At 37.1% G+C, this 11078-nt stretch overlaps 1 protein-coding gene across 1 annotated transcript in view; it reads left to right on the top strand.

The window, feature by feature from the left end:
• The window catches only part of LOC107683428 (collagen alpha-4(IV) chain-like), a 47030-nt gene that overhangs the window by 30560 nt on the left and 5392 nt on the right, over window positions 1-11078 (top strand). Inside the window, exons 23-44 of the mRNA XM_016479479.1 lie at window positions 489-649; window positions 776-848; window positions 1150-1256; window positions 1881-2064; window positions 2317-2385; window positions 3098-3205; window positions 3420-3638; window positions 3798-3959; window positions 4033-4200; window positions 5002-5145; window positions 5267-5374; window positions 5462-5643; window positions 5823-5886; window positions 6749-6823; window positions 6940-7047; window positions 7153-7260; window positions 7363-7434; window positions 7515-7643; window positions 8422-8529; window positions 9452-9607; window positions 10137-10244; window positions 10346-10486. Coding sequence (XP_016334965.1) covers window positions 489-649; window positions 776-848; window positions 1150-1256; window positions 1881-2064; window positions 2317-2385; window positions 3098-3205; window positions 3420-3638; window positions 3798-3959; window positions 4033-4200; window positions 5002-5145; window positions 5267-5374; window positions 5462-5643; window positions 5823-5886; window positions 6749-6823; window positions 6940-7047; window positions 7153-7260; window positions 7363-7434; window positions 7515-7643; window positions 8422-8529; window positions 9452-9607; window positions 10137-10244; window positions 10346-10486 — 2754 coding nt within the window. The remainder of the gene's footprint in view (window positions 1-488; window positions 650-775; window positions 849-1149; window positions 1257-1880; window positions 2065-2316; window positions 2386-3097; window positions 3206-3419; window positions 3639-3797; window positions 3960-4032; window positions 4201-5001; window positions 5146-5266; window positions 5375-5461; window positions 5644-5822; window positions 5887-6748; window positions 6824-6939; window positions 7048-7152; window positions 7261-7362; window positions 7435-7514; window positions 7644-8421; window positions 8530-9451; window positions 9608-10136; window positions 10245-10345; window positions 10487-11078) is intronic.

The following is an 11078-nucleotide window of genomic DNA, read 5'->3' as shown; positions in this document are numbered from 1 at the left end:
GGAAGGAAGATCAGGTTGTTGATGTTTGTCTGCCATTCTCGCTCTGTCTGCACAGCGTGCGTGAACGCGCTGATGACTTATCCTGTCTGCGCAAACCAGGTGCGCAAAGGTATGCAAATACATACGTTGACAGACAGGTAGGAAAGCCAATTAAAACACTAACTCGATGGGAGTGAAAAGAAACTGTCTGAACCCGAAGCTGTGTGTGTTGTCTGTCTCCCCTCTCCAACCCTCCACTCCGCTGCGCACCACGCCCACTTTTTTAGCGTTTTTTTAAAACTGTGGTGAGAACTAACCAATGCTGAAACGGGGTTTCATGACCCTTTAATAATTGAACAGAGGACTGTCTTATATTGTGCTGTCCATGGTGTTGATTATTTTTTGTTGTGTGTAGTGTGTATCAGTGTCCATTAGGAGGCGGCAAAAGGTGCATCTTTTCTAACCCAAGTATAAGCACATGTACTTATATTCTTTGTGTTTCCTTTCAGGTCCTGATGGGGGATGTGTATGTGACCCACTTGGTGATATACCCGGAGATCCTGGCCCCCCAGGCCCTCCGGGTGTCCCTGGTGATCCTGGGCAAACAGGGTTCCAGGGCCCTCCTGGCGATGTCGGACCCATTGGAGAGATGGGTGTGAGAGGTGTAACTGTACGTAAACATGGTTGAAATTCATGTGGAAAAAAATTTTTTGTATCGTGCGTGTGTGTGTGTGTGTGTGTGTGTGTGTGTGTGTACACTTAATTATTTCTTTTTGTTTGTGTTGTTGTTTCTCAGGGTCCCAGAGGCTTCGCAGGTGTCAGAGGGCTTAAAGGAGAGAAAGGAGATGTTATGGTGATGAACAAAAAGGGTGAAGCATATTTTCCGTTAATAGATTTTTTAGATTTTTTAAACATTTTAAGACTCAAAATGTTCTAACATCTAAGTATAAGTTCAATACTATAATACAGCATGAACTGTTATGTTAAATGCCTGCTAATGAAACTATAATGCAGTTTCTTTATCCCCGAGCATTATGTCAGAATTTTGATTTAAAGTTTTATATTTCTTCTGTTTTTTCTTCAATTATCTATCAAATCTCTCATCTTTATTTTACGTACAAACTGACATGTAGTTATCAGAACTTAAGGAATTTTTGCATTATGTTAAAGGGGATAAAGGTGACACAGGATCTGTTGGACCATCTGGAAAACCAGGGTGTAGTGGGAGGAAAGGAGCTGATGGGAAGATTGGTGCCCCTGGAGATCTTGGACCTCTGGTAAGACATTTAAACAATTAAGAAATTATATATATATATATATATATATATATATATTTAAAAAATGTAATAGATAGTTGCGCACTAGTACTGTACATACTAACATGCGTAATGATTTATGAAGATCATGTAACACTGAATACTTGAGTAATGGCTACTGAAAATTCAGCTTTACCATCACCGGGATAAATTGCATTTTAAAATATATTAAAATGAAAAACAGTTATTTTAAACTGTAATAATATTTCACAATATTACTGCTTGTACTGTACTTTTTATCAAATAAATGCAGCCTTGGTAAGCACATAAGACTTTTTCAAAAATAAATATACAGTATATATGGATGTAGTTACTATGTGTAATAATAAACAGGTAAAATGTATTATTACCATAACTTAGTATTAACATTTAACACAGAAGCGGTGGTAAAATAGGTAGCTGACCTATGTATGTCAACATTAAAAATTGAAAAATTAATAAATAAATAAACCATGTAATACTCAATGACATGTTATTGGACAGGTCATTATTGAACCTTCCCTTCATATGAATTTAGGATTATTTATATGTACAGTAATTTACAGTCATTAATTAATTTCTTTAAAAAAAAAAAATCCTTCCCAGGGAGATAGTGTTGTTGGTCCACCAGGTGACAGGGGGTGTCCGGGGGCTGCTGGTGTGAAAGGCGTAAGAGGTCCAACTGGTTTTCCTGGCCCAAATATGATGGGGTCAGTTGGGCGACGGGGGCAACAAGGGGACCCAGGACCTCAAGGCCAGACGGGACCTCCTGGTCCTAAAGGCGTTCAAGGTAAGAGTCACAAAGCTGAGTAAGGTTTATATTCTATGATAAATTGATATCCAGCCACTATTTCTGCGCTATACAGTTATACAATTTGTTGAAAATAAACATCAGTATGGAGGATGTTGAAATCTCTTCATGATGATGAGTAATGCACACTACCATTCAAAAGTTTGAGGTCGGTAAGAATTGCTTTAAAAAACAAATTGTTAGGCACGTCTCAAATTTTGTTGTTTCTGTTTTTTGGGGTTTTTTTGGTAGGTGATACACTGCCCTGTGGACCTGGGATACGTGGAGCCCCTGGTTGCAAAGGAATGCCTGGTTGTAAAGGTAAATATATATTTAAATATTTTTTGTATGAAAGAGTGAGAGCTCTCTCAGTTTGGTTGAAAAAAATGACACAACTGAAAGAATAAGAGTAGAGTACATTAAAAGTGTACATTTGCCTCAAAGTCTTTGTTATATATGTTAATTATATTATAAATTGTATTATATTTTACATACTTTTGCTCATTGGGTGCCAATTTTAATTCTAGTTTAATTCTATTAATTATAGATTAATTAGTGCACTCTTGTGGTTATAACTTGGTAAATTATATAATCAATAGATTAAAATGTGGATATTTTTATTGATGTTTCTAAAATTAATTGAAAACGATGAGATGGACATTTAGTGGTCGCAAAATCTGTGCAAAAATGTGTGAATGTTAAGTCCTTTGACAGAATTTAACTTAGTTTAGAGAAATAAGATCAATTAGAGAAATAATTGTAAATTTGAAATCAATATGGTCTTAATTTCTCAACTTCCAAATGTATTCTACATATCAAGGACAAAGAGGCATAATTAATCAGACTTTGTTATGTAGTTAATGATGTTTTGTTGCAAAATGTGTGTTGAACTAATGAAGTTAGTCTGTTTTTGACTCATATAACTGCAAATATATGAATTGAAAGGGACCCAATTCTTAAAGTAGAAATATCACGGCACTGATGATAGTTATCAGATACAGTATATGACCAAAGCATGCATGTTTTCTTCCAGGTGAGAAAGGTAAGCTTGGAAATCCAGGATGCAAAGGACAAAATGGACCAGATGGTCCCAAGGGAGAGATTGGAGACCCTGGTGATTGCGGATTAAGAGGACTTAAAGGTAGAGAATACAAGGTGTTGGTGGATTTAAAAACACTTCTGTTCAACTTTATGAATATTTCTAAATCCTTGAATAAACCCTTTTTGATTCTATTCAGCATGCATTTATTAATTATTCTATATCTGCATGATATATCCACAGTATCAACTCGACTAGAGCACATTAAGTTGGAAAGTATTACAAAAATCTAATATCCCTGCAATCTCATCCGCAGGTCCAGATGGATCTTTAGGAGATCCAGGTGACACTGGCCCAGACGGCATCAATATTAGTGGCTTACCTGGCACACCTGGTATTCGTGGACCCCAGGGTCTGAAAGGGTCTTTTGGAGACTGTATTGCACTGGCTCCAGGACCGATGGGGCCCTCTGGAATTCAGGGATGTCAGGGCCCTAAAGGTGTCCCTGGACCTCCTGGACCAATTGGATTGCAAGGTACCACACTGAGACATTGAGAGTTGAATAATATCTGGTAAACAACAATAGGATATAAAGAAAATAGTATTTAATGGTTATTAGGTTTTAGGATCTGAAAATATCCCAGAAAGTCCAGTAACTACTAATATAATCAATTTTAATTGACTTTTTCTGCAGGTGCATGCGGAATTCCTGGACCTCCTGGTAGAAAAGGGGAAAAAGGAATGGATGGTACACCAGGACCCCCTGGTTGCCCAGGTGGGAGACCAGAGCACTGTGACAAAGGACAAGCTGGTCCACCTGGTAAACCAGGACCACCAGGCTTCACTGGACAGAGAGGTGAGTAGGGACCACTGTATGAACAGAGGCTTGTTAAGATTATTCTCATAATAATGTCACTTTTCCGTGTTAGGGTGCCCTGGAGAGAGAGGACCACCTGGGGAGGCAGGATCTCTATGCATTGGAGCCAAAGGAGAATGTGGTATGCCTGGTACCCCGGGCAATCAAGGACGAGCAGGCCTTCAAGGACCTTCAGGATTCAAAGGGGACAGTGGAAACCCTGGAAGCCCTGGACCAAAGGGTAAAGAGCCTTTCCACAGGTCTCGATGTGTGGGACCTTCATTCAATAAATGTAACCTGTCATGTGACATTTAAACAAATCGCTAACTGTGGTTTGCAACATTTTGATTAACTGGAACATATTTATAGGTAAGATGGATGTTACCGTCAATGCTAGTTTTACAGTGTAAACACTACCATTTTGAAAGAAGTCTCTTATGCTCAAGGTCGCATTTATTTAATACAAAATACAGTAATATTGTGAAATATTATTACAATAAAAACGGTTTTAATTAATTTTATTTTATTTCATTTATTTAGTCATTTATTTCTTTGATGCAAAGCTGTATTAGCCATTACTCCAGTCTTCAGTGTCACATGATCTTTCAGAAATCATTCTAATATGCTGATTTGCTGATCAAGAAATATTTCATATTATTATCAAAGCCAAAAGAAGTTACTGTATTTTTTTTTTTTTAATGAATAGAAAATTGATGCGTTCTTGCTGAATAAAAGCATTAATTTGTTAATATCAATAAATTATTATTATTATTAATAATATTGATATTAAATGCCATTATTATTGTGTTAATATTAATAGTTAATTTTAAAAAATAAATAAAAAATCTCCAATCTTTTGAGCAAAGTATACTGCATTTATGTAGACATTAGCTTCAACACTGAAATGTTTTGTTTCTTTTTTTAAAGTGTGTTATATCAAATTTCCATTTAAATGTATGTTTTATAGATATTTAGAAATAGATACAAAGAGGCGGTCAGTGGGTCATGTGATTCTCAGTTTTCATGTGGTATTGCAACTCAGGTTTGCCTGGATTTCCTGGTCAAGATGGCTTTCCTGGCAATATAAGGAAGACTGGCCCTTTAGGGGCTCCTGGACCGAAAGGCTTTAGGGGTTTCAATGGATATCCAGGTTGCCATGGGGTAAACGGAACCCAGGGCCAGAAAGGTACTTTAAAACACTGTAAAATACCGTATTGTCATGCTTTAGGTCAGGTCTAATGTGATGATGGCAGTTAAATGTATTAAATATACTGTACATGTTCTTATATGTTTCCTGTATTTCACAGGATGCATTGGACCTCCAGGACCTCCGGGAGACACAATTTCAGTGCCAGTGAAAGGCCAGATAGGGCCACCTGGACCTATTGGAGAGAATGGTATCTGTGGAGAAAGGGGTAAATCTATAACAGATACTCAAATCCTATATTGGTTTTTAACCTTGGGAGAGAAAAAAAACTTCACATCATGTGGTTTACTTGCAGGTAATAAGGGTGACCCAGGTCCGCCTGGACAACCTGGGTATCTGGGACATAATGGACCTCCTGGGTTTGAATGTGGCCAGCGTGGACCGCCAGGCATTCCTGGGCTGTCTGGTGAGCCTGGCGCACGTGGGCAACATGGGCCAAAGGGAATTGTGGGATTCCCAGGGGATAATGGTGATCCAGTGAGTGGAAGGTCTTTTTTTTAAATATGAATCTTATTATTTAATTCTTGCCAAATTATTTGAATTTTGTTGTTGGTTTGATTGTCCTGACAGATATAGATAGTGTACATAAACAGGGCTAATGTAAATTAACTGTAACTATATGTAAATCATAGTCATTAACGCTTGTTTCTTTGTAGGGTGATCCTGGATTGTCTGGTCTGCCAGGAACCCCTGGTTTCCCTGGGTTTGATGGTCCTAAAGGTAAAATACAATACTTGAAACCTTGCATACTCAAACCAACACAACCCTTCAAAATTTGGGGGTCGGTAAGATTTTATTGTTGTTTGTGAAAGTAGTCTCTTATGCTCACCAAGGCTGCATTTATTTGATTTAAAAATACAAGAAAAAAGGTAATATTGTTCAATATTATTACAATTTAAAATAAGTGTTTTCTATTCTAATATATTTTAAAATGTAATTTATTCCTTTGATGGCAAAGCTGAATTTTCAGCATCGTTACTCCAGTCTTCAGTGTCACATGATCCTTCAGAATTCATTCTAATATGCTCAAGAAACATTTCGTATCATTATCAATGTTGAAAACAGTTTTTGCGGCTTAATATTTATGTGTAAACCGTGATCATTTTTTTCAGGATTCTTTGATGAATAGAAAGGTCAATAGAACCCCATTTATTTGAAATAGAATCTTTTGTAACAAAGTAGGAGTGTTTACTGTCACTTACTGTCGCTCTGGCCAATCAGAGCACACCTCGCTTTTCAGACCGATGAGCTTTGTAAAAATCGACGCGTTTCAGAAAGGCGGGGCATAGAGGAGAAACAATAATGTACAGTATGTGGAAAATAATGTGTTTTTTTAACCTTAAACCGCATAAACACATTTCATTACACCAAATACACAAAATAATGTTCTTTTTAGCAGCATCATATGACCCCTTTAAAAAACAAAGTCATACTGACCCCAAACCTTTGAACAGTGTACGTGTACATATTCAAACTTATGACCCATACAACGACTGCACAATCGTATTATATTCAATCTGCACATTTAACTCTCCTTTGAAGTTATATTTATTGCAAAACCTCCTTGTACTGTCTTGTATAGGTGACAAAGGTGAATCTGTTGGTAAGCCAGGACTAACAGGTGAGAGAGGGCCATGTGGAGACAGAGGCATGTCAGGTAATGTTCATCCCATTGTCCTCTTTCGTTCATGTACTGTAATATGTATTTCTATAATACAGAAATGCATGGGGAAAATTATAGAGCTGTAGAAACATTCTCTTTCTCCCTAATAGCTCCCCCTGGTGGCGAAGGAGACAGCGGTGACCCTGGCCCACAAGGGCCTAGGGGATGCTCTGGTCCACCTGGACCACCTGGGAACAATGGCCTGACTGGACTTCCAGGTAAAATACCCATTGTTAAATGGATAGATCAGGCTCTAATTAACAGATACACACACCTGTGAATGAACATCCTAAATCTATATTAATACACCTTCTGCTTTTCAGGAGTCATTGGACCCCCAGGTCCTTGTGGAAGACATGGTCCAGAAGGTCCTCCTGGGCCTCTAGGTTCCCTGGGCCCTAATGGAAACCAAGGAGGGATTGGCCTTAGAGGTCTGAATACTTGTGCTATGTACAAACAAACTGATGCTGACACTAATTTTCAAACTAGAACAATCATGTATACATTTTAAACTAAAACATTTTCACTTTCAGGACCTCCGGGGCCCCTAGGCCTCCACGGACTGGATGGCCTGAAGGGGGACAAGGATGAAAAGGGGTATCGAGGTGAGATTCATTCACGATTTGTTTGTGCTGTCAGAAGTTTGTTTTGATATTGCCAGCTTGAAAACATCCTTGTCATTCAGGACAGTATATAAACGGTTATAGGGGCAATAAAGGGCTGACTGGAGACAAGGGCGCTCCAGGAGAATCAGGGTTGCGAGGCCCATCACAAACAGGTGTTCGAGGTCCAGAAGGATGGCGTGGGTGCCAAGGTACATAACTCATAATCCTATTCAACCTATTCATAACTTCTAATAGTGACGATTGCTGTATGACTGTACAGGCTTCCCTTTCAGTTTCATAAAAATGCGGCAATGAAATGTGGTTCAACAGTATGTTGTTGTTGTTGCTTTTTGTTTTGTTTTTTAAGAAATGTATTTTATTCAGCAAGGATTCATTCAATTGCTAAATGTCTAGTGACACTAAAGACATTTACAAAAGATTTAAATTCAAAATAAATACTGTTCTTGTGAACTTTCTAATCAAATAATAATCCTTAAAATTTCCACAAAAATATAAAGCAGCACAAATCTTTTCAACATTGATAATATTGTTTAATGATAATAACGTGTAATAATTTTAAGAAATTTTTCTTGAGCAGCAAATAAGCATATTAGAATTATTTCTGAAGGATCATGTGACACTGAAGACTTGAGTAATGATGCTGAAATTTCAGCTTTGCATCTCAGGAAAAAATAGTTTTAAAATATTTTCAAATAGAAAACCGTTATTTCAAAGTTGTAATAATATTTCACAATATTAATGTTATTGCTGTATTTTTAATCAAATAAATGTAGCCTTGGTGAGCAAAAACATTTAAAAATGTGCGACCGAAAGTTTTCAAATGGTAGTGCACTTTGTTTATATGTTACTGTTGGCTAATTTCAATATTTTAACAAGCAGAATTGTAAATAATATCAGGCAGCACAATCACATGTTCATGATCTACTTTAATCCAGACTGCCTTCTCTTTCTACGTTTTTTTAATAGGAGACCCTGGTCCAGTGGGTCCTCCAGGCTTTCGTGGTGAAGAATGTAAGATTCCTAAACATGGACCTTGTGGAGAACGGGGTTGCGCTGGGCCAGATGGACCTCCAGGTGTGTGTGGACATTTGGAGTCGCAAATGTTGCGTACAAATAGGATTTGAGGTCTTAAGTTGGATAGCACTGATACAAATCAGGAAGACAATCTGTAATGTGCCTATGTAGGCTTTGCTCACATGATTGTAAAGCATTTGGGTGTACAACAATACACAGTAAAGCACTATATAAATGCATCATAACTTTATATTTACAAAAAGCACTATATATTCTTCATTAAAGTAGTCTAAACAACAGTTTTTCTTGATTTCAAACCATTCAAATGTATCACATTAAGATTCTATGAGTGAAAACCTATAATGTTTGATTTGTAATAATATTTCACAATATTAATGTTATTGCTGTATTTTTAATCAAATAAATGTAGCCTTGGTGAGCAAAAACATTTAAAAATGTGCGACCGAAAGTTTTCAAATGGTAGTGCACTTTGTTTATATGTTACTGTTGGCTAATTTCAATATTTTAACAAGCAGAATTGTAAATAATATCAGGCAGCACAATCACATGTTCATGATCTACTTTAATCCAGACTGCCTTCTCTTTCTACGTTTTTTTAATAGGAGACCCTGGTCCAGTGGGTCCTCCAGGCTTTCGTGGTGAAGAATGTAAGATTCCTAAACATGGACCTTGTGGAGAACGGGGTTGCGCTGGGCCAGATGGACCTCCAGGTGTGTGTGGACATTTGGAGTCGCAAATGTTGCGTACAAATAGGATTTGAGGTCTTAAGTTGGATAGCACTGATACAAATCAGGAAGACAATCTGTAATGTGCCTATGTAGGCTTTGCTCACATGATTGTAAAGCATTTGGGTGTACAACAATACACAGTAAAGCGCTATATAAATGCATCATTCATTCATTCATTGTGTTTATGCATATACTTATGTATTATGTGTATGGTGTATGTTTTGCTGTTGCAGGGCCCAAGGGAGAGGAAGGAGAGGCAGGCTTTGTATTCACAGTGACTGGTGATTTTGGTGACCCAGGTGATCCTGGGTCACCAGGGTGTAAAGGAGAAAAGGGATTGTGTGGGCCTTGTGGCCTCCCAGGGTCTGAGGGCCTAGAAGGTCCAAAAGGTAAAGGAAACCGCTTTCATTAAAACTTTGGCTTATGATTCCAAAATGTTTTGGGGCCACTGTATTAGCTTTCCACTAAGCTGCTAGTATTGGTAATAGGAGTGAGCTAGTATTTGATTCGTAGAAATAAAGTCCATGCAAAACAGATGTAAGATGCAAACAGTGTCTTTCTTTATTGTGCTTCAATGAATAAACATTGCTTCCAGTTAGCTTCCTGTGGTGTCATTTTCTAGTTCACAGAATACAAATATCAAGTCCATACCTCGTAGATACAGCACATACTGTTTAGCTCAGTCCAACAGATATAATTCAATGAGCATGGTCAGCATGTATTACCACGATCCTGAACAGTCAAAAACTGTGCTTCCCTACTACCAATACACACCTGTTGCCTGTTGTCTCATTAACCAAATGCCCTAATATACCATGCTACAGCACCACACAATAAACAAATATATACTGGCATTAAAATGACTCTTTAAATTCACAGTTGTGTCATTCAGGTTGTTCTATTATTATTAATCCACAGGTGAAACAGGACAATGTGGACTTATGGGCCTTCCAGGACTCCCTGGCCCCAAAGGTGAGTGTGGGCCACTAGGACTCTGTGGTGCAAAAGGAGACAAAGGGGACCCAGGTCATTGAAGCCTTCAGATCATCAAGCTGACCATCTTATGAATCAATAAAGTTATGATTTATACCCTCACTTTCAATTTCTTTCTCCCTTTGTATTTGTAGGGCTAAAAGGAGAGCCTGGGACTGTCATAAGTCCTGCTACTCCTTGTCCCCTTCCTCGGGGTCCTACTGGTGCTCGTGGTGCACCTGGCCTGGTTGGTGAAGTTGGTGAACATGGACCTAATGGCATTGGGGGTCCGAATGGTACAACTCCATTTAACAGCAGGGTGTTTATTTTCATAAGATCATGAAACATTTCCCATTCTTGGCAGAGTTGTTATTGTTAACTAAATTCCAAATCATTGAAATTAATTAAAATAAAATATAAATATTAGATGAAAACCTTAAACCTTAAATGAAAAATAGAAATATACTGAAAAGCACTGTAAAAATGATGAACAGAGATTACTGAAGTACTTTTTACTAGAAAATACTTTGTTTTTCTTGTTGAATTCAGTGTGTTACGTGCTGGTTTTTTTGTAATTATTTGTGAAATTGACTAGCAATTTTTAAGTGAATTTTTTTTTTTTTGCCACCAATTTTTTTCAGTGTAAATAAGTTTAAGTGAATTAAAAATTAATTAAAGCTATATCAAAAATAGATATATATTTAAACAAATATTAAAATGACATAAGCACATAACAAAATTACTAAAACCTAAACTAAAATTAATAATACAAAATATAAAAATAAAAGCTAATTTTAAAATATTAGTAAATACTATAATACATAAATAATACTAAAATAACACTACTTCTTGAATGCCAAGACTAATATTAAAATAATATATCTATAA

The sequence above is a fragment of the Sinocyclocheilus anshuiensis genome, unplaced genomic scaffold (genome assembly GCF_001515605.1).
Source record: "Sinocyclocheilus anshuiensis isolate Anshui unplaced genomic scaffold, SAMN03320099.WGS_v1.1 scaffold1170, whole genome shotgun sequence".
NCBI classification, from domain to species: Eukaryota; Metazoa; Chordata; class Actinopteri; order Cypriniformes; family Cyprinidae; genus Sinocyclocheilus; species Sinocyclocheilus anshuiensis.
This window is presented reverse-complemented; position numbering and strand designations above follow the sequence as displayed.